The sequence below is a fragment of the Pantherophis guttatus genome, chromosome 5, assembly GCF_059756535.1.
Source record: "Pantherophis guttatus breed Tessera chromosome 5, ASM5975653v1, whole genome shotgun sequence".
NCBI classification, from domain to species: domain Eukaryota; kingdom Metazoa; phylum Chordata; class Lepidosauria; order Squamata; family Colubridae; genus Pantherophis; species Pantherophis guttatus.
Genome location: NC_142067.1, coordinates 39,951,406 through 39,974,684, shown reverse-complemented (window position 1 = coordinate 39,974,684; position 23,279 = coordinate 39,951,406). Strand labels below are relative to the sequence as shown.

General features: G+C 37.7%; 1 protein-coding gene across 7 annotated transcripts in view; it reads left to right on the top strand.

Moving 5' to 3' along the window:
• The first annotated feature begins 120 nt into the window (after window positions 1-120).
• RCSD1 (RCSD domain containing 1) overlaps window positions 121-23,279 on the top strand; it is a 43,151-nt gene continuing 19,992 nt past the window's right edge. Inside the window, exons 1-3 of one of the 7 annotated variants that reach the window (XM_034413880.3) lie at window positions 121-156; window positions 9,861-9,957; window positions 16,810-16,944. In XM_034413880.3, the coding sequence (XP_034269771.2) occupies window positions 9,907-9,957; window positions 16,810-16,944 (186 nt within the window). In that variant the 5' untranslated portion in view covers window positions 121-156; window positions 9,861-9,906. Of the gene's footprint in view, window positions 161-6,196; window positions 6,275-9,645; window positions 9,958-16,809; window positions 16,945-23,279 lie in introns of those variants that run through there. The other 6 variants (XM_060686322.2, XM_060686320.2, XM_034413873.3 and 3 more) reach the window with 6 other exon arrangements.

The following is a 23,279-nucleotide window of genomic DNA, read 5'->3' as shown; positions in this document are numbered from 1 at the left end:
TTTCATCCAATGGCAGCTCAGGTTAACCCCTTTTTAACCAGTAAAACCTAACTAATGGCGGAAAACATTGTGGGCATAGCTACACGTTATGGGCGGGAGTATATTGCTATCCACCAATGATAATACGCCTTAAACTTCAGTAAACGAAACGTGTGGGTAGGTAAATAAGTAGGAAGCGATAAAGTATATAAGCTGTTTGACTGGATATATAAGTATCTTCGTAGGGATATGTGGTTGTATTTGTCAGCATGCTAAAAATAATTAACAAACCAAAATGGCTATGTTTTAATGACACATTGCTATATAATCTAGGCAATTGATGTTAGCCTGTGTGTTATGCGAACAATTTGTATAGTTTCTGATTCAGTGAGATGTCTGAACCCCAAAAATCATTTTTTTAAAAAAACAAAAAACAGTTTAGCTAATCATGAGTATGAATGTAAACAAAATCATTCTAAGGCAAAACACATAGTATGTTTGGTTTATGCCTACCTATTGTAGGTTTGAATTATAGTTCATTGGTACATTTGGGGAGTTCAGCCTAGCAAGTAAGATTAATTAGAATATTTTTTTGTTAATTTCTGTAGTGGAAAAGTGAAACAAATTATAATTCCCCTTTTAAAAATAAGTATTTATCTGAAGTGATGTAGTAAGTGCTATTTAGAGTATATTAGTGGATAATAACATATATTCTGAGTAACACCTCTGAAGCTATACTCTGTTAGAGGTTAGTACTTTGATGGAGAGCACCACAGATTCCAAGGATGATGATGGAACTAGTCTACAACATTGCATGGATGCGATTACCAAGTCTTTGGGTTTGTTTGTTTTTTAAAATCCTTCTGAAGACTAGTAGTAGCTTGGGGCATTGACTTTTGAGGTCAGAAAGCAAGTTGACTAAACTGTAGTCTTAGTATCAATAAATCCTATTGATTTTGGAGTGGGAGATTGTATTCCTAGGAGATGGCCAACTGCATGAATTTAATTTAAAATGCTTTTGCCTGTGTAAATCTCCCAAAATAGTTCTTTTTTATTTTTTTAATAAGCATATGTGTAGCAGGAGGCAAGAAAACATCCTAAGGTAGTCTGAGACTGTAGACTGAAGGAAAACTCACTGATCATGGAAAACGGTCTTTCAAGCTGTGGAAGTTGAGCCAATTATCAGTTCTTTACAAGTAAGGCCATTCCACTTGTTTTCCTCTCCTCTCTGTTCCTGGTGTATTATCTCTGTAGATGTAGACTGTAAACCTGACTAGAAGAACTGGGCTGGTTCAGATATTAAAAGTGGTTTGTTAAATGACAACTAGAATCAAACATCACCCTAAATCATAAAGAGGAGGGCAATGATTCCTTATCCTGCTTGTGGGCTGCTGAAGAAAAGAAAGACTTTACAATGTCACTAGAGGTTTACAGAAGGATAAAATAGGTACCTTTGGCCTTAAGACTCTTCAATAACCTATTTGATCCTTAGACTACCAATAGAAAATTTGCTGGAAGTACAATATGGGATATCCCAAACCTTCCTCAGGCTTTGGGAAGGCATAGGTGCATTCTGGTTTGCCTATCAATGCCATAAATCATGGTTATAAATTGCAGTGGCTGTGTGAATATATGTTAAGCCCAAATCAAACTACATTGGTGCTTAGTGTAATGTGTATACTATGTTTGCTGCTGTCCCAAAGGACAACAGTAAACTTAATGAACTTGAATGACTTGCCTGCAAAAATATTTCAACAGTAGCAAAGATAGATGGGACGCGGTGGCTCAGTGGCTAAGATGCTGACATCGTCGAACGAAAGGTCGGCAGTTCAGCGGTTCGAATCACTAGTGCCGTGTAACGGGGTAAACTCCCGTTACTTGTCCCAGCTTCTGCCAACCTAGCAGTTCAAAAGCACGTAAAAAATGCAAGTAGAAAAATAGGGACCACCTTTGATGGGAAGGTAACAGCGTTCTGTGGGCCCTTGGCGTTTAGTCATGCCGGCCACATGACCACGGAGACATCTTCGGACAGTGCTGGCTCTTCAGCTTTGAAACAGAAATGAGCCCCACCTCGTACAGTCGGGAACAACTAGCACAGTATGCGCTAGGGGAACCTTTACCTTTACCTATCAATGATTTCCTGCAGAACCGAAGAATTCCAGAAAATGATCGGATAAGCAGTCATCACTAAAACAAGTCATGGCATGGATTTTTCTGCTTCATGCAGGAGTTTGCACTAGATGGCTTATGAAATCGTTCCAGATTTTTGATTCTGTAAAATGGGGCATCATTTTAATCAATTAGTTTAAAATAAATTATAGGTCCAGTTTTAACAAATATTAATAGTTTATTTTTTTTAAAAAAAAGTCATCAGATTTTTATTTTCTTGGAGTGATGCTCCATTATTAGATACAGTAGTAGGTATGTCAAAACCTCTGCATATATTTTCATCAGCAATATTACCTAGCAACAAGTTTATCTTGCATAATCTCTTCCACTCCATTATCACAAGAGGGTGCTATTTCCATAGTTTGGAATTTCAAAACAGAGTTGATACTGTATGCTGAATAATTGTGGAAGTTTTACCAGGCTTCCCATTAGAAAAGTACTTGCAGGGAAGTAGCAGGAGAGGGAAGAGTTACTTTCTTTCCAGGAGAGGAACGAAGTCAGTGAACAGAAGAAAAAAATGAACTGAAAAGTTAAACAAATACAGAATTTCAAAAATCTTCTATTCTCTGTCACTGTTGAACAATTATCTGTGGCTAAAGACCACATTTCCCTGTTACTGAATAATAGACATACATATCCATTAATCAGAGATTGTATATATGATCATGGAATTGCCCCCACCCCTATCTTCCTACTCAGACAATGTGAATCTAATAGGAAGGCTTTTGAAAGAAAAGTTTTTATTGTTTTGGGATTACTGTAAAAACTTTATTATGACCAAAAATAATTAGCAGAACAAAAGAAAACATAACCTTTAAAACCAGTAAGGAATATTGTATTGCTGCTTCCATATATCTATTGTATTGCTGCTTCCATATATCTAAGCAATAAAAGGATTCATATCTATCAGACAGAACATTTGTTTTCATGTTCATGAGTGTGTGTGATAAGAGATAGTGTACATGTTTCCTATCCTTTCCTGATGAAATCTGCAAAGGGCAGAACAGTGGTCCATGTTGTCAGTGTCTCACTGATACTGTTTCACCTTCTTCACCTGGGCATTCCCTTTTCAGTATAGTGGGGAATAAATATCAATATGCACCTAACATTTAGACTGCATTTATATGTTGCATTTTTTTTCTTTATCACTTCAATTTATTTTACAGGTGAAACTCGAAAAATAGAATATCATGCAAAAGTTCATTTATTTCAGTAATGCAACTTAAAAGGTGAAACTAATATATGAGATAGACTCCTTACATGCAAAGCGAGATAGTTCAAGCCTTGATTTGTCATACTTTTGATGATTATGGCTTACAGCTCATGAAAACCCCAAATTCACAATCTCAGAAAATTAGAATATTGTGAAAAGGTTCAATATTCTAGGCTCAGTGTGTCCACTCTAATCAGCTAATTAAGCCATAACACCTGCAAAGGGTTCCTGAGCCTTTAAATGGTTTCTCAGTCTGGTTCAGTAGGAATCACAATCATGGGAAAGACTGATGATCTGACAGTTGTGCAGAAAACCATCATTGACACCCTCCATAAGGAGGGAAAGCCTCAAAAGGTAATTGCAAAAGAAGTTGGATGTTCCCAAAGTGCTGTATCAAAGCACATTAATAGAAAGTTATGTGGAAGGGAAAAGTGTGGAAGAAAAAGGTGCACAAGCAGCAGAGATGACCGCAGCCTGGAGAAGATTGTCAGGAAAAGGCCATTCAAAAGTGTTGGGGACTTTCACAAGGAGTGGACTGAGGCTGGAGTCAGTGCATCAAGAGCTACCACACACAGACAGATCCTGGACATGGGCTTCAAATGTCGTATTCCTCTTGTCAAGCCACTCCTGAACAACAAACAACATCAGAAGCATTTTACCTGGGCTAAAGAAAAAAAGAATTGGTCTGTTGCTCAGTGGTCCAAAGTCCTCTTTTCTGATGAGAGCAACTTTTGCATCTCATTTGGAAACCAAGGACCCAGAGTCTGGAGGAAGAATGGAGAGGCACACACTGCAAGATGGTTGAAGTCCAGTGTGAAGTTTCCACAGTCTGTGTTGATTTGGGGAGCCATGTCATCTGCTGGTGTTGGTCCACTGTGCTTCATTAAGTCCAGGATCAATGCAGCCATCTACCAGGAGATTTTGGAGCACTTCATGCTTCCTTCCGCAGATGAGCTTTATGGGGATGCTGACTTCATTTTCCAGCAGGACTTGGCACCTGCCCACGCTGCCAAAAGTACCAAAACCTGGTTCAATGACCATGGGATTACTGTACTTGATTGGCCAGCAAACTTGCCTGACCTGAACCGGATAGAGAATCTATGGGGCATTGCCAAGAAAAAGATAAGAGACATGAGACCGAACAATGCAGAAGAGCTGAAGGCCTCTATTGAAGCATCCTGGTCTTCCATAACAGCTCAGCAGTGCCACAGGCTGACAGCATCAATGCCACACCGCATTGAGTCAGTAATTGATGCAAAAGGGGCCTAAACCAAGTACTGAGTACCTATGCATGCTTATACTTTTCAGAGGTCCGATATTGTTCTACGTACAATCCTTGTTTTATTGATTTCATGTAATATTCTAATTTTCTGAGATTGTGAATTTGGGGTTTTCATGAGCTGTAAGCCATAATCATCAAAATTATGACAAATCAAGGCTTGAGCTATCTCGCTTTGCATGTAATGAGTCTATCTCATATATTGTTTCACATTTTAAGTTGCATTACTAAAATAAATGAACTTTTGCACGATATTCTAATTTTTCGAGTTTCACCTGTATATTGGATTTCCTCTATTATCTCTTCTACTTTTCAAGCAGTTCTAAGCTTTCTTGAGCAACTTTTTTTCAGCAAGTGAAGCTTTGAAATAAAATAGGCCACAACACATCTATTTCACTTCGAGATATATAAATGTACCTTTCATTGGGATACAGCTTTCATGGCCTTTCCAAAATATATGCTGCTATATTGCCTATGAAATGTACTCTGCTGTGGCTAATCCAGCATCCTGAAAACTTTCTCACTGTTGGATGCCAACCCTATCTGGCTAATCTCCTTCCTCTCTCCAGATATCAGTCCTTTAATGGAAAACTAAACTTCTCTCTGGATAATCTGTTTCCTTTGTGAGTTGAGCAAGTCCAGCCCTTGAGTGTGACAGCAATGTTCCGTCATAGAAACATCTGTCTTCTTTCAGATACTATTGTTCTTGTCCTGGTCTTAATGCTCCATTATGCAATATAGCTATAGATTGCTACTGAATCTGTGCCATGTCCACTGGAATAATTATTTGATGTTTCCATTTTTCCTCTTCCCCATCTGAACTTCCCCATGAGTTTTTCCTATCTGCTTTACAGAAAGTGCAACTTGTCTATTTCTCCCATAATCAGTCTTTTTTCCCCTTGTAGATTCTTTTTTTTCTAGGAAATGCTATAGCAGAGACTTATAAACTGTATCAACATCCTCTTTAGGTATCAATTCATTAATATCTGTGCCTGTCTGATCACTATTTATGGTCAGTTGGACAAATTCTATGCATGTGATAGGTGGTAAATGACTTTTTGCAATTAGACAGATAAAATTGAACTCTAATACACTCTTGTGTGAAAGCTTCATATTTAAGAGTTAGTATTACCAACGTAATCTTCTATTGCAAGCATTTTATCTTCTTTCACAATTAGTTGAACAAATATTATTCAACTAAAAAAATAGATATGTTCCCACATATGCAGTGAGTACAGCCAAACATCTTGCTGGCTATAAATTCTGAAAATTGCAGTCTCAACAGAGTCAACAGAAGCAGTCAGATTGGAGAAAACTACAGTACAGTATTCAGAGTTCCTCTTTAATATGCTGGTGTAAAAGTAATATGCTTTTTAGAGCAGAAAAAATCTTGCTGTACACTAAATTGGATGAGAACAGATTGTATGCAAACTATGTATTTTGTTCTGAGGACAGCTTTCTGTTATAAGTAACCCGGTTTCTTCAAAATTACATTTCAGGAATCTGTCAATGCTCTCTGTACTGTAGAATTATTATGTTCAAAGGCAACTTAAAAGCAGTTGCTCAAAAGCAGCACAATTTTCTAAAGCATCTCTATTAGCCTCATTTTCTTCAGATAAATCCACAGAAAGCAAGTAAGTTTTTTAAAATACTCTTATCTAATCTTTGGGTCCAAAAGCAAATTTCTCATACCACGAACAGCCTATATTCATTTCCTGTTGGGATTATCTGAGAAGGGTTAAAGATTTACAACAGTCAGGTCAAAACAGGATGTTGGCTTCTAAGTTCATTAAGCTGCAAAACGCAAAGCTCTTTCTGTTACTGCATCTTTTATAAAAGTGAGGTTCCTCACAGTTAAGCTTGAATCTGGTGACTTCATGGCAATGGTAACTTTTCTTGGCAACAGTGCAGAATCACAGGAAAACCCTAAAAAATTGTTCTCTTTTTTTTCAACAGCTAACTTAGTAGTTCTGCTGTTGGCAAATGCTCTCAACCTAGCAGCTGGTGTACTCTTGCTTTATCCAACATTATGATTTCCAGATTTAATGACTGTTATTATACTATTATACTATTATTATTATACTATACCAGTTGAGCAGTTCATGATACATTTTTATATTTTTATCCCAAAAAACATGATTGTGTGAAGTGAAATATGCACTGGATTGTAACGTGTTTGTGAATGTTTGCAGTTTTCTGTTGTAACAGATTTAGAATGATTTGGCCTATTGTGTAAAAACATAATGGAAGAATAGGAAAGTACAATAAGAAATTTAGAAAAAAAACTTGTCAGTTTTAATCATCATTGTGATTTCCTGAAAAGCTTATTGAGGAAAAAAGAAAATCCATATTCTCTTTTCCCCACTGATTTAAATATAAAACAAATCACATTTTCACATAAACTGTGCAGTTACTGAATTTCAGAGTCTATATCGGTATCTTCGATGTAATGTCTGGGCCTCTATACACCAATGTCCCTTTGATATTGCCTTTGATACCTACCTGTCCAACTTAACTTTAAGGCCACATCTAATGATAACTTTAAGCCAGTTTGAAGCCATCTCTAGAACTGGAGCTCATAATATTGGTTTGTGTGCAGTTAGCTTTGTTTCTTTTTCTGCAGTGATGTATTTGAAAAAAGGAGCAAAACTAGATTTCTTTTCCTTAAAGCTTCAGCTGAATGGCCACTTGATGGTCTCATTCCCCTTTGCCCTATTCCTGGTTCAAGCAGTCCTTAACTCATTCCTGTGTTACTCCCACCCACCCACCTATCCAAAAGTTCATTTTCTTCCTAAAATCCAAATTCATTTCCCTCTCTCCCCTCTGGTTAACATGGTTAACAGCATGGGAGAAACTCCCAGCTGCAAACTTGCTGATACAATATGCTGATTATGTTTCCATTGCTTAAAGAATACAATACAAGACTTGAAGACTAATATAACTGAGATATCAATTTTAAAAGGGAACCCAATAAAATAATGTTAAGAATTGTAGTCCTCTAAGTAAATAGACTAAAATGGATATAGTAACAAAAAATCAGACCATGACGGTAGATAAGATTGCTCAACTGAATTGGTTTTATTACACAGCTGTTCTGTTTCTGCTTCTTTGTGTTTGTGTTCTGAGATTTAATAAAAGAGTCTATTGGGAAGAAATAGTATCATATTCACCATTTTCCTAATGCCATGTAAACTATGTTGAGAAAAAAAGAACACCCTTTTCCTTTCCTTTCAAGTATCATCATCTGTGGAGCATAGATATCTGCGGTAACACTAGGCCCATCCTGGCAGAAAGGATCCTTCTACTATTTTCTAGCATTGCTTATGTTCTTTTGTAATAAAAAGAGACATTGAGATGTTTCACTTGGAAGCGGCTGCCGAAAAAGATATTATTTCCTCCCGTGAGAGATTTGTCCTCAATGGAGATGTGTTTACTGACATCCTAGGTATATTTATTTATTGATCCCCCCTCTTCTCATCCTGGAAGCCTCCTTTGCCCTTTTTTAGTCTGGTGGAGAATCCTAGGATTTAAAACCCAGAGGCTATTTGGATTTAAATCAAAATAAAGCCTCGGAAGAACTGCACATACAACTGCTTCAGTAAAAATTATCTTGTACCTTTGAAATCAGAGATATAGTTGCCAGAAAGACAGCTGCAGGGATGACTAAAAGCACACATACACAAACACACACCACCGAACTACTTCTGCTTGCATGCCATTAAATGTTACGAGAACTACGGAAATATCTACTTCCTGTTTAGCACCCATAGCCATTATTTTTATTTTTATATGTTAAATGATGCACACATGAAAACAAAACATAGTATTTTAAAAGTGTGACACTTAATTTGAAGATATTAAAACATAGAATAGTCAATGCCCAAATGTGAGAGTCCTTAAAGTTTGAGGAAAGGTTAAGTGGCTCTCTTGCCACTCCTTCTTCTGATTGGCCCTAATGCCACCCACCCATCATTAAGGCAATAAATCACAAGTAATTTATTGACCTAAAAACTGAGTGATTCTTTAAATGCAAAAATGGCTTTAATTAGCCTAATTACTTTGGGGGGGGGAAAGGTAGCTATTTCCTAAGCTATGATTAAAGTGCCACCACTAAACAGAATTGTAATGGTTCAGACTCAAAATTTTTAAAAGTTCAGCAAATACTTTTTAAACGATACTTCCTTTTTTTTTTTTCCCAAGCAGACAAACAAGAAAGAAAACAGAGATGACATTATTTCCTATACCAGTGGAAAACATTGTTAGGGCTGGGCAGACAAGAGAAACTTTCTGACATTCTCCTGATTCCATTCTGGAAGCTGATTTGCTGGAGCGATATTTGGCAGAGGTGCAGAGGGTATTAAACATAACTTGGCATGTCTCCCTCTGTCTCTTTAAAGTTAGTCTTTCCCAATCTGGCACTCTTCCGATATGTGTGATTACAATTCACATAGCATGACCTTTTGCTGTGCTGGTGAGGAATTATGAGAGCTATAAATCAACAAAACTGGAAGACACCAGATTGAGAAAGGCTACTCACATGTGACCTAAAAGGACAGTTTATAGAACACCAATTTATAATTTGCAAATATAAACATCTGCAATCAAAGGCAATTAATATTGTCATGCCAAAATGTAGAGGTTTCTCCACCCCACCTTATCCTACTTTAAAGTATGTGTATACAATCTGAGACAATTAAAAGGTGGCTTGCTAAAAGCCTTATGCCTCATCTGTTGGATTATGGCTCTGGAATGTGGCCTTAACATTGCCTTAATACTTCAAACTGGTAAATACCCTCCTCTTTTACTTGTTGGGTTAAAGAAGAGAGTTCCAGAAAACTATGGAAAAATACTAGAACCAAAGCTTTTACCGGAAAGAAAGATGTAGTAAGAAGAGGAAGTAGAAATTGAGAAATAACGAGAAAGGCAAAAATAGGATGCATAACTGATTCTGTCTTGCTCTCTCTTTTCTCCCCTCACTCCTGGAAAGGCAGTATCTGTTTAGTTTTGCGTCTAAATTTAAACCTTGATTGCTTTGTCTCCCTAAACACCCGCTCTCCCCACCCTCCCTTCCTCTCCTCCCCCAGCTCCCCCCCCCCCAGCCTTTACAGCAGGCCACATAGGACTCTTGACAGTTTCTAAGCTAAGCTGGAACTTGGATTTTTACACTCCCAAGCAGTGTGTTCTTATACTTTTCTTCTTTTTCTTTCCCTGCCTGATCAGAAGCTTTGAACAAATAGAGGAAATAAGGAGAAAATAAAACAACGGGATGGGGGAAGAAATACTTCCCAAGACCATCCCACACCTGCACAACAGAGAGGTAAACATATTTTATTTTTTGCTTTCTCCCTTATTTAGCTCTGTGATGTTTTGGAACTTTAAAATAAACATAGTTAAACCTTAAACAGCCCAGCTAACCAAGTCTATCAAGCTTGTACCTCAACTGTTTACTCATTAACGGGCAATAGTGTTAATGTGAGGAATTAAATACCATTTTTGTCCTTCTCAGAGAATTTTGCACTTGAACCAGGTTAATTTTACTTGACTCAAAGCATCTGTGTGTCTTCATAAGAAAGTTCATATTTAAGGCCAATGTTAAATAACTGACATTTGGTTTGTCTATTTATGTTTGACTTGAAACTAACTATAATATATTGGGACAGAATTTGGAAATTCAGTTTTAATAGTTAACATATTCACAAAAGCTATTGCTCAGGTTGAAGTTTCCTTCTCTGATTCAAATGTTATCTTTTGTACTCTTAGTCCTCGTATCATTGTTCTCAATTTCTTATCATCTTTTCTTGGTTCATACATGCAGTTCTTCTACTTCATATTACCTCACAAACGCACAAATCCAACATGTCACAAAAACAGCGGTAGTCAAGTTTTTTCTTATTTGAATTGTGCAGATATATAGATTCCAGGAAAAAGGTTGTAGCTCTGTACTTGTTATATTAAAAACACATTCTCACTTACAAGAACTTTAGTAATTGCAATGTAGAAAAAGTTTAATGCATTGCAATTCTATCAATAGGACTTAATAATTTCTACGGATAGCATTCACCAGTATCATATCAATACAATCTTTTAAACGGATAGCTTGGTATTAAATAATTTGAGAATTGATAATCTACTGAGTAGGACATAAAAACATGTCCATGAAAATTTGAAAAGAACACACAAAAATCATGTTCTTGTTTTCATATTTCAAGGCAGGAGGAAGAACATATTAGATCTTTATAGGTCCACATATGTCCAAACGTGCCTGCTGACAACTGATTGGGTACTTTACTTGTGAAGTGATTAATAGCTGGGCTGATTTGCTATTTATTAAATCTGTTGTTTAGATCTGTTATATATTTGAAAGGACTCATCTACTTTTTAGCTAGCATTCTCATGATTTTAAAAAAGTGGGAAAGTGAAGATACATATGCTTATCTCACTCCCTGTTATTCAGTTAATTTGTAAAATAACTTTAAAAAGCTAATGTGTTCCTTGATTTATTTAGTGGGAAAGGCTGTAATGTTTACAAATAATATTTCAGGATTGAGATTATCAAAATTAAATATTATTTAAGGAGAAAATAGTTGTAAATCAAATTGCATACTGAACCCTTGGATTTTGGTTTCTATTTGACCTTTTGACCAAAGAATTGACCAATTCTTTGCTAGGTTTACACATAATAATAAATCATAATTTACTTGTTTGCTTTTTGCTATGTGTGATTAGTAAAACTGTCATTCTGGCTTAGTGTTGTATATAAACCAAGTCATGATGGTCTGTTCAACAAAACACGATTTTAAAAATTCTGGTTTCAGATTATGTGTGAACCCAGTCCTTATCAGCCCTTATTTGTTAAGATAGCGTTATTTGTGTTATTCATTCATGTCATGAATCATGTCTAGATTAGTGTTTTTTGTAAGTATTCATGAAAAGAAAAAAAAAGAATTTTGTTCAGTGTTTGTATAAGCCAAAATATTTCTGAATGTCCACTTTCAAAATTCTGATGTTTTCATAAATTTGAAGGCAGATTGGATCAGAAGATTTTTCAATTTAAAAAGATTAATTTCCTGTTTAGATCACATGCAGAAACCAGCTAGCATAGCTTATAAATATCTGTGGGCTTTGTCAGAATGTTTCTTGCCTTTTTACTGTCCTGTGGTAAAGTTATCTGGAAAAAAAAAGTAGAGAACTCAAGATAGGTAAAAATTAATCAAGAAGAATTGATCCATAATTTAAATTTAAGCTAGTGTAATTGTCACATGTCCATACAAAGTAACAAGAATATGCCATCACAATGCAAGCTCTGCCCCTTTTGTATGTGCATAAGGAAGAATTTATTTATTTATTTTATTTATTTGTTTAAATTTCTATACCGCCCTTCTCCAATGTAGGACTCAGGGCGGTGAACAGCCAAAGTAAAAACAAGACATACATACAAAACATACAAAATCTAAAAACTGTTTAAAATAATTAAATAATTTTGGCCGTAATTAAAACATTCCAATTTAAAATCCATTTAAAATTTGACTCAAGCTAGCCCAGCTAGTTGAAATAAATGGGTTTTCAGGGCCCGACGAAAAATCCGGAGGTCTGTTATTGTACGTAGCTCTGGGGGGAGGTTGTTCCAGAGGGTGGGCGCCGCCACAGAGAAGGCTCTCCCCCTGGGGGTCGCCAGCCGACATTGTCTGGCGGACGGCACCCTGAGGAGGCCCACTCTGTGGGAGCGTACTGGCCGGTGGGAGGCTATTGGTGGCAGAAGGCGGTCTCGTAAGTACCCCGGCCCTAAGCCATGGAGCGCTTTAAAGGTGGTCACCAACACCTTGAAGCGCACCCGGAAGACCACCGGGAGCCAGTGCAGCTCGCGCAGGAGAGGTGTCACGTGGGAGCGTCTCGTCGCCCCCAAAATCCCCCGCGCGGCCGCGTTTTGGACCAGCTGGAGCCTCCGGGTGCACCCCAGGGGGAGCCCCATGTAGAGAGCGTTGCAGTAGTCCAGGCGGGAAGTGACAAGTGCCTGAGTGACTGTGCGTAGGGAGTCCCGATCTAGAAAGGGGCGCAACTGGCGTATCAGGCGGACCTGATAAAAAGCCCCCCTGGCCACGGCCGCCAAATGATCTTCTAACGACAGCCGTGCGTCCAGGAGGATGCCCAAGTTACGAGCCCTCTCCGTGGGGGCGAGTGATTCGCCCCCAATAGCCAGCGATGGCGTCAGCTGGCTATATCGGGACGCCGGAAACCACAGCCACTCGGTCTTGGAGGGGTTGAGTTGGAGCCTGTTTCTCCCCATCCAGGCCCGCACGGCCTCCAGGCACTGGGACATCACTTTAAGGGCATCATTGGGGTGGCCTGGGGTGGAGATGTACAGCTGGGTGTCATCAGCGTACTGATGGAACTCCACCCCGAAGCCACGGATGATCTCACCCAGCGGCTTTACATAAATGTTGAACAGAAGGGGCGAGAGGACCGACCCTTGTGGCACCCCACAAGCAAGGTGCCTCGGGGTCGACCGCTGCCTCTGGAGTGACATTTTTCACACTTCACAATGTTGGTTCCTCCAGAGAACATGGGATGATAACAGCTAAGCAGCTAGGTATGTTAGACTCTGAACTTGTACAGGAAACCACCATGGTTAGACTCAAGATAGAATTTCGGAACTTCTTTCTCTAGGAACCATTCCCCAATTTTTAAGATTGCTATGCCAATCTTCTAGAATTTGAAGGGCATAATAGATATTTGTGGTGATGTGGCTATGAAGTAGTGGAAGTTTGAATCAGGTGACAGACATAAACTACAGTTAGTCCTCAACTTATGACCATAGTTGAGCCCATAATTTATGTTGCTAAGTGAGAAACTTCTTAAGTGAGTTTTGCCCCATTTTATGACTTTTTTTCATTTTAAATTCATTTTATGAATTTAGTAATTTTTCCTTCATGTTGTAGAACAATCTTTGAATTTTAATTATGCTGCACTAAAGATAACATTGTGGGTATCTAAAAGAATTGAGGATACTCATTCCAAACAAGTTGAAGTTTAATGTTTACAACAGCTGTTGCCTGCTGTAGAAGGAAGGAAATCGGCAATATTGTTTGTCTGGTGGAATAGAAATTGATATAGTTCCAAGATCTGGATATTTCTAATTTCAGTCATTATTAGAGTTGTGTGAACCATTTGGAGAAGTGTTTCACAAACCTACTAAAGTAGTTTCCAGGGAGCCTAAGGAAGCACATATCCCCTTAAAAAGCAAGACAGTTATTTTAAAGGCTTCCCAATATTGTCTGAAATTGTCACCAAAGCAAAACTGGCAATTAAATCTCCTTATCCGAACGGATGTGATGGCTCAGTGGCTAAGATGCTGAACTTGTCAATCGAAAGGTCGGCAGTTCCAGTGGCTAAGATGCTGAGCTTGTCAATTGAAAGGTTGGCAGTTCAAATCCCTAGTGCTGCGTAATGGGATGAGCTCCCATTACTTGTCCCAGCTTCTGCCAACCTAGCAGTTCAAAAGCACGTAAAAAATGCAAGTAGAAAAATAGGGACCACCTTTGGTGGAAAGGTAACAGCGTTCCATGCGCCCTTGGCATTTAGTCATACTGGCCACGTGACCACGAAGACGTCTTAGGACAGCGTTGGCTTTTCGGCTTTGAAACACTCCCTAGAGTCTGGAACGACTAGCACATATGTACGAGGGGAACCTTTACCTTTACCTATCCGAATTACAAGGGAAAGGAAAAGGAGGTATGTGTCTTTGGAAGAGAAAAAGCAAAGCTAACAAAATACATCTCAGTTTTATGCCTCTTAATTTAGTCTGGGCCACTGTGTGGAAATTGAAAGGCATTTTCTCTGAAATTGAAATATTAAATGAGTTGTCATTAGCCACTTTGACCCTTTAAAGGTAGAATTCCATTCTATATGTAAAATTCTGAATCAATGTGGGATAATTATTATTACAGTGACACATTATGGTTGGAATCACATAGTATATTAAACCATGGTTTATTTTACTATTTATTAAATACTGTTGGCCAAGTTCATTTGATATCCTAAAATAATAAATCATAGTTAACAGACTGCAATCCTGTGACAAATTCCAAAACACTAAGCAAATCAAACAAAGCAGATTTTGTTTAACGAGATAAATGAACACTATCAGTCAAGATAGCAAGCTCCTCATTTGACAAAAGCTGATTGTATGACAGTAGGCCACGATCTACCAATTGATCCTACTTTTTACACCCACACACCCTACTGTATATACTGATATAGATATTATGGATATAGATTTATAACTCATGGATCAAGCAGATATAGTACGTTGAGGAATGTAACTGAAATCATCCATAAACCATTTGATCTTCCTGAGAATGCCCCAAAGTATTGTTCATCTAATATTTCTGAGTTACCTTTGCCCATCCTTAGCATTGTTATTCAGCTCTGAATGGAACTTTTGCTTAAGAAAGTATCCACAAGATTGCAGCTTTTATAGATTCTTTCAAAAGGAGATATAGATCTATCAACAGAATGAGACGACTTCCTCCCTCCCTTTCCCATACTAGTTGGTGTGTGGGTGTGTGATTGTGCCATATCCCAGATTCCTTCTGTTCCGGTTTATTTGAAGCAGGGAGAAGGCAGGATCTGATGTGATTCCATGTGGCTGGCACTGGTGCAGTGGAATGCAGGAAAGGAGTTCAGATCCATTCCTTTTGGAGGAGCCTTTATCTATTGCTTAATATAGTTTCTTTTAGTATAGGTAGCTTTATTCTTAGCAGGGTTCTTAGCAAGCTTAAGAACCTTTTTTTCATACTATTTCCATCATTAGTATTTATTTCCAGATGTTGTATGGTTTCAAGTAAAGAGGAAATATGAGAAAAACATATTACTTAGATCTAAATATTATTACGGTAATGTAAAGGCACATTACTGTGTATGCTACTAGTTACTAAAAAACATACAGTAGAACAGATTCCCATTCTCATTCAGGAAATGCTATAGATATAGATATCTGAGAAAAGAAGTGCTGTATATGATTTATTGCCTTGCCTCCTGCCAGGATTAAAATTGCACATTTTTTGTCATCATTAAACAAAAAACAAAAATAAAATCCTATATGCTCCAAATAGCATTTACTTCACTATGAAATAAATTCTGTTTGGAGCATACAGGTTTTTATTTTTGGTTTTTAAAGGGTAACAAAAGATGTGCAAGTTTAACATTGGTTGCTATTCAAAACTTATATAGGAACTGCTGCAGAAGCCATGTATGTTAAATCACATAGTAGTCCAATGATGACAATCTGAATGCCAAGACTCAGTACTGCTTAAGAAAGCACCAAAGTTACCAATGGTGCTTTATTGTAGAAGCATTATTTTTGTCAAAGTGATTAACCAGTGATTAACCAGTTACAAGGACCATAGCTTGACTTTTATCAATTATTAAATGGTTGACATGTCTTTTAAATCAGCTTCACCCAGGAAAAGAAAAGAAAACAGCTTCTAAGTGCTCTAAAATTCTTTAAATTGTAATTCTTAAAAAGCAACGCATTGTCCATGAGCAAGATGTCTTATGAATTGTGATGTTTTAATCTGTTTTACAAAACCACGGTACATATTCTATGATAGTTAATGAATACTTTAGAACAGGGGTCCCCAACCCGCAGTCCATGGACGAGCATTGGACCGTGGCATGCCAGTGTTGGAAGAAATATCCTTCTGGGTTCAGTTCCAAGTGGGGAAAAAGACACTGGAAACATGGAGACTGTTTGGAAAGATGTTTAATGATGGACAGGATCACGTGGCTTGAGTTCCTGAGCAGAAAAGGGCAGAGATGCTGAGAGTGCCTTGGTTTTATGTCCTCTCTGGGCCCCACCCCAGAGCCCCCTGTTCCTGTGTAAGAAATGCACTCTGATTGGTGATCAGACTCCCAGGGGGCGGAGGTCTTAGCTAACTTTGTAGGCTGTATCTCCCAGGCTTGGTTGAGCCTTGACTGGGTGATGCAATCTCCACAGGTACCATGTGGTGAGTTCTGTTGCTAGATGGGTAGAGGGCTAATCCTATCTTTGTTATGTAGAATGGACTGACTCAGGCCTTAATGGCTCATTAACAAAAGTGGGGAGGGGGTTTCCCTTTTTGGGGAAATATTCTACCCTTTTAATATTTCCTAAAATATTTCATTCTTCTAGGAGAGGAGTGGGTGCTACCTTCCTTCACCAGAAACTGGGCCATGCAAACAAGCGAAGCCCCAGCACATGAAACCACACCTCTTCCAGTTCACAGAGAAATATGTCTCCATGGAACCGGTCCCTGGTGCCCAAAAGGTTGGGGACTGCTGCTATATAACCTAGAAAAATACATAGCTTCAACCTAGATTAATCATTTTATTAGCAGATACTTGAATTGACATGTTTAAAACAAAAGGATAGCCTGGAGTTCATAGAATATTTATTCATAGAAGGTTATGAATCTTCTGGGCAACATCTTGCTACAGTGTAATAAAACCATTCTTGGAATTTCTTACTGGAAAAAATAAATGCATTAAGAAAAACAGTTTCCTGTTATATATACATATATTTGTATATATACAATTATCATGTATGAGTTCAGTGTTGGTAATAGAGTTGGGGAGGATTCACTATATCCTGATATTCATCATAGCTTTGCTCTGGCTTTGGCCATCTGGATCCAGAAAAAGGCAACATGAAATCAAGCCATTTTAACAATGGGGCTTTGAAGTGCAATAAATAAGTAAACAAAGAAATAGTAGCATTTACAATCCAATTAAACTTGCCCCTCTTTTCCATCATCATGGACAAACCATTTATTTAGAAGATGCCAAACTTTAGTGGATACTTTAGTCTCTTGCTAAAGAAGGTACATTTGTTAGATGTTACCTGCTCATTGTAAAATAGCATACAGCATTTTCCAATGTACTCTAATAATATGAATAATCAAATGCATCATTTCAGATTACCAAGTAATAATTGTCTAACAAGCAACACATTCATGAACCTAACAAAAATATCTTGGACATTACAGGGTTCAAAAAAGAAATACATTAGCCTTCTTGAGGGTGTGGAATTTTTTCTTTGGTTTTTGTGCTTTCAAGTCAATGTTGACTCCTAGCAACTGCCTGAACAAGTTCCTACAATTTTCTTGGCAAGGTTTCAGAAATGGTTTCCCATTGCATCCTTCCTAGGAGCAAGAGAGACTGGCTTAAGGTCACTCAGCTAGTTTCACACTTAGGTGGGACTAGAAGGCACGATTTCCCAGTTTCCACCTGGTGCCTTAATCACCACATTATAACTTTGGTTTGTTTTTTTTCCATATATTCTGCTTGCAATTGAATTAACGGTAAGCTAAAATTGTTGTCAGATTGAAGTTTGACTCCTAGTAACTACTTGGATACTGTACAATCATTGCCAACAGCAAGAAGTGTTTTGCAATTGAATTTTATGATTTCCTGGTCTAGCTTCCAGCCCTAGGATTCACTGATGGTCTCCCAAAGACTTACTTAACTTTCAAGTCCAGCTATCTATTGACAACATTGTAACTTGCCAGTTTCTATTTGCCAATTCAAAAAAGTACAAAAAGACTCAGCCTTTTCTAAGGCATTTTCTCTAAACATTAGCAATGAACACTTTACTAATGAAACTTTGAGTGCCAAAGATTATTGGGTGGTTAATGAATGTCATTTCCCCATTCCTCTTTAATTCCCTTTTGAATTCCAGTTGAAAATACAAGAAACCCCTCAACAATGCTGTTCTGTCAGATGATATTTTGGGATACTTATGGAAAATATTCTCTGAATATTTATTGAATATCACATTGCCAACTATTGACAACAGCTTTAGAAGTTTTGGTGGTGGTCTTCATCAGTTGTATTTAGAGATGCCATAGACTAAACTTACATCTTTCCACATGTGATGTAATGATGTTTACGTAATTCAAAGTATTTCTCTTGGATCTTGGCTATCTTAAATGTCTGTGCATAAATAATGCTAGCTAGCTGTTGAATTGCCATTTAATAAATGTGATAAACTTACCAATATATCTGATACTTATTTATTGTTTCTGAATTTTATTTTCAGGCCTCAATCTTGTAATGTTTAGAAAAATCAGCTTCTGAAATTTATTTTTATTTCTTGGAACATTGCAGTGAACTTTGACTGAGGGCACTTTATATTTATTGTGCTATGCAGCAGGTGCCATGCCTTTTTTGCTTTGCAACCATGCTGACTTTCACCTTGGCTATTGGGAAACATAGCTGTTCACTTCAACATAGCTGTAGATTCTTTTTTTCACTATGGAGCACTTGCCTTTTCCTCCTTTTCCTTCTTATTCATCCATTAACATTGTCTTCTTACTTATCTAGTAAACTGGAGGAACCCAAGCTTCAATATTTTATGTTCTACTTTTACATTTTATTTGTAGGAGGTTCTGTTTGAAGAAGCTGCAAATATGAGTCAAAATGGATATTAATATGTTCTGTTAAACGAATTCTTTCTGGTCAACCATGTTGAGCAACATATGTTGCAGAACACAAGGTTGCACGTTTTAAGAGAAGATTGTTTTCACTCCCTTCTGCTTAAAGATAGTCCTGGAAAAATGGTGTTTGTAGATATTCTGTCTCTGTGTTCCTTTTACATCTCTCTTCTGTAGACACATGGGGGTGGGTGGAGTGGGGGTTGCATTTAAAAATGGGAAGAAAGGTTGGGATAGGAAAATAGTATCTTGTTGGTCATAAATTGAAAGATTTAAAAATGGCCGGCATATTAGGGTGAGTCCAGTGGAGCAGCTCACTTCTCCAGTCATCCCATGCAAACAGAGTCTCATAACTTTTTTTAACACTCGTAGGTTATATTGGATCTGGAATTAAATGATGTGAGAATGTTTTTGCTCTACTGCCTTAGTCTGTTTAAAAGTATTCTAGTGACAGGCAAAGGATATTCATCTGAAGTGACCTATATAGTTTACTAATAAACCACAGTTGTCTCTATGTTATATAAGAACCAGTGGTGGGATTCAGCCAGTTCGCACCACTTCGGGAGAACCGGTTGTTAACTTTCTGAGCAGTTTGGTGAACTGGTTGTTGGAAGAAATAATTAGGACAGAGAACCGGTTGTTAAATTATTTAAATCCCACCACTGATAAGAACGTCTTAATTTGCCAGGAGAGGTACAGTGCAGTGGTGAAATGCAGTTGGTTTTATCCAACTTGGGCGAACTGGTAGTGCCTGCAGTGGGAGGCTCCACCACCAGCCCAGACGTCATCACATCCTGTTTTTGATACTCTGCACATGCGCAGAAGGTACTGTGCATGTGCAGAGGTCTCGTGCATGCGTTCCCATTTGCGAACCGGTAGCAAAAGTAAGTGGATTTCACCCCTGGTACAGTGGTAGTTAGAGAAATTTTCTATTGTAGCAAACTATATAATTATTTGGAAATATGTCCTCTCAAAAATAACTCTTATTAAGGCAAATTATTACTAAGTTTTTTGGGGTTTTTTTGGCTTCCAAGAATAGCAGGGGTCTGAACTGGCAAGTTCAAAACTCGTGGGAGAAAGCAGGGGCAAATCTCAGATATAAGTGTTTCTTTCTAGCCAGAACTATTTTAGTTCTATGACTGTGCTTTATATATATAAATATATATAAAATATAAATATATTTATATAATATATAACTTTGGAAAAAGTGCAGAGAAGACCAATTAAGATGATTAAAGGCCTGGAGACTAAAACGGATGAAGAAAGTTGCAGGAATTGACTATGGCTACTAGTCTAGAGAAAAGAAGGAGTAGGGATGACAGGATAGCAGTATTCCAATATTTGAGGGGCTGCCAAACAAGAAAGGGTCAACTTATTTTCCAAAGCACAAGTAGGCAAGATAAGAAACAATGGATGAAAACTAATCAAGGAGAGAAACATTAGAAACTTCCTAACAGTGGGAGTCGAAAGCATGTAAAAATGCAAGTAAAAAAATAGGGACCACTTTGATGGGAAGGTAACAGCGTACTGTGTGCCTTTGGCGTTTAGTCATGCCGGCCACATGACCATGGAGATGTCTTTGGACAGCTTTGGCTCTTTGGCCTTGAAATGGAGATGAGCATCACCCCCTAGAGTCGGGAACGACTAGCATATATGTGCAAGGGGAACCTTTACCTTTACCTTTACCTTTACCAGTGGGAACAATTAACCAGTGGAACAGCTTGCCTTCAGAAGTCGTGGGTGCTTCATCACTGGAGGTTTTTAAGAAAAGATTGGACAGCCACTTGTCTGAAATGGTATAGGGTCTCCTGCTTGAGCAGGGGGTTGGACTAGAAGAGCTCCAAGGTCCCTTCCAACTCTATTCTGATTACTATTGCTAATTCTCTCTCCCAAACATCAGTGATTCTACATATTTGAATTTATGTTGTATGCAGCTTTCAAGAAGCACATTATTCCTTCTAAACTAATTCAGATTTAGCCTTCACTCAAATGTATCCTCATGAGAAAAATTCTAACTGCGACTGGACATTTCCCTGGCCAAGTTCTATTTATGAATTTGTAATTGTCACAGGAACTCTTGACACAGTGTAATGCTATTCTACCCAGCCAAACAAAGAGATTACAGAAGCAAGGGGAGAAGAAATTCAATGGAAAGCTTTTTCTCAACAAGAAATATTGTTAACTATTCAAATGGTAATAGATTGTTGGTGTTCAACTGAAAAAAAAGTGGTCAATTGTTTTTATCTTTGTGGCTTCCTGCAGTTCACAGATGTTTCCTGTAAATTGTTTGAGAGAAGCTGTGCAAGGCAGTCTCGCATTTGCTTTGTTTGTTGCCAGAGCAAATTTTGTCTCTCACAACACTGTGCTTTTCTTTCAGGTAGAAAATCACCATCAATTTATGCCCATGTTAAAATAGTAGTTTTCATTTTCCTAGTTTGGTTATTGCATCTCGTTTCTACAAGAATTGCAAGCAGATAATGCTACACAATTCTTAGAAAGAAAATTTGATATATTAATTCTTAAAATCTCATGATTAATATTAATATAATAGTGAAAGAAAACTGTCTCTAAAAAAGAGCTGCCATATTGAATTTCATTCATCTCAGGCAAATGAATTCATGGAATATTCTTGAATAGGGATTGATTATGTTCTTATTAAGCCCGTAATTGTCCTTCGGCAAGAAGAAGCTTGCTTACCTGCACCCTCAGTCATTCTAAGAAGGCATTGATTCCTGTCACATATTGCCTTTCTATTCACTGAATCAAGATCGATTTTAACCTAAACATTGTCAATTTACAGATAATAAAGAATACAAACCTTTAGATAACAACTATTATCATCTTTAAGAGCAGGAATCTCTAAGTTGTTACAATTAAAGTAAATGTCATCCATACTGTTTCTTATTTCACCTCTTCCGGAGAGAACTATAGGGAACCACAAAGAAAGTTCCCCGCTCTTTTAACTTCAGATATTTATAGCTACTTCTTAAAACCAGTAGAAGGCTTATAGCAGATGTAATGTCAATATAATTCTGTAGATTTTATTAGACTGCCCAGCGCCATAATATAGCAGGGCAAAAGAGAAAAATAAAGCAAGTTGCAAAAAAAAAAAAAAAGTCGCTCATTGGAAAAAGGAGGTTAGTGCAGCTAGAACTGCAGCCATTTGTTTACTTATCTCTTAGCATGTGTTGTTTCTTGAGCAAGAGGCCTAGCTTGCTCCCATGCTTTCAATCAGAACAGACATTGTGGAATTTCCTTCTATGGAAATAATCAACAGGCCAAAACAAGCTTCACACACCCACTTCCTGAGTAATTTCTGCTGTGTTTGACTCCATACTTCAACTTGTGAAACAAAAAACAGTCTGAATACAGGCTCTGATAATTCACTGTCTTCCTTCTATCCAGGGCTGATTCTTTGATATACCATCAACTTTATTTGCTTCTTCCTTTTAATTATAAGAGCACTTTCTTCTTTAAACTGAAATCATATATTTGAGAACAATGACAACATGTTCTTTTTTCTATTTCTTCGCGTTTGGTAAAATATCTTACTTATTTTAGACAGATAGTAATCCTAAAAGATCACCAAAAGTTTAGTTCTAATAAAGGCACAGTCTTCTGTCTATCATAAGAACAATTTAATTTCATCTCCTGCCTGAAATCACAGATGCAACTGGATCAGGGGTGAAACCCAGCAGGTTCTGTAGAACTGGTAGCGGAAATCTTGAGTAGTTCGGAGAACCAGCAAATACCACCTCTGGCTGGCCTCAGAGTGGGATGGGAATGGACATTTTGCAATATTCTTCCCTCTGGAGTGGGGTGGGAATGGGGATTTTGCAATATCCTTCACCTGCCACACCCACCAAGCCACACTCCAAGCCACACCACACCCACCAAGCCACACCCACAGAACCGGTAGTAAAAAAAATTGGATTTCACCACTGAACTGGATGAACCGTTTCTTCTGTAATAGTAGTAATTGTTGTTGTTGTAAATTAAGTGTAAGAAGAACCATTACTATGATTATCAGCATGGGTGGACTTACATTATGATGCTAATTGGTTGTTATAGCAAAGGGTGAGCAGTTGTTTGTTCATCTCTAATATTAGACATTATAGTACAATTATGATAATTTAAACCTATTCTGTATGGTTCTTAAGCTAGCTGTTTA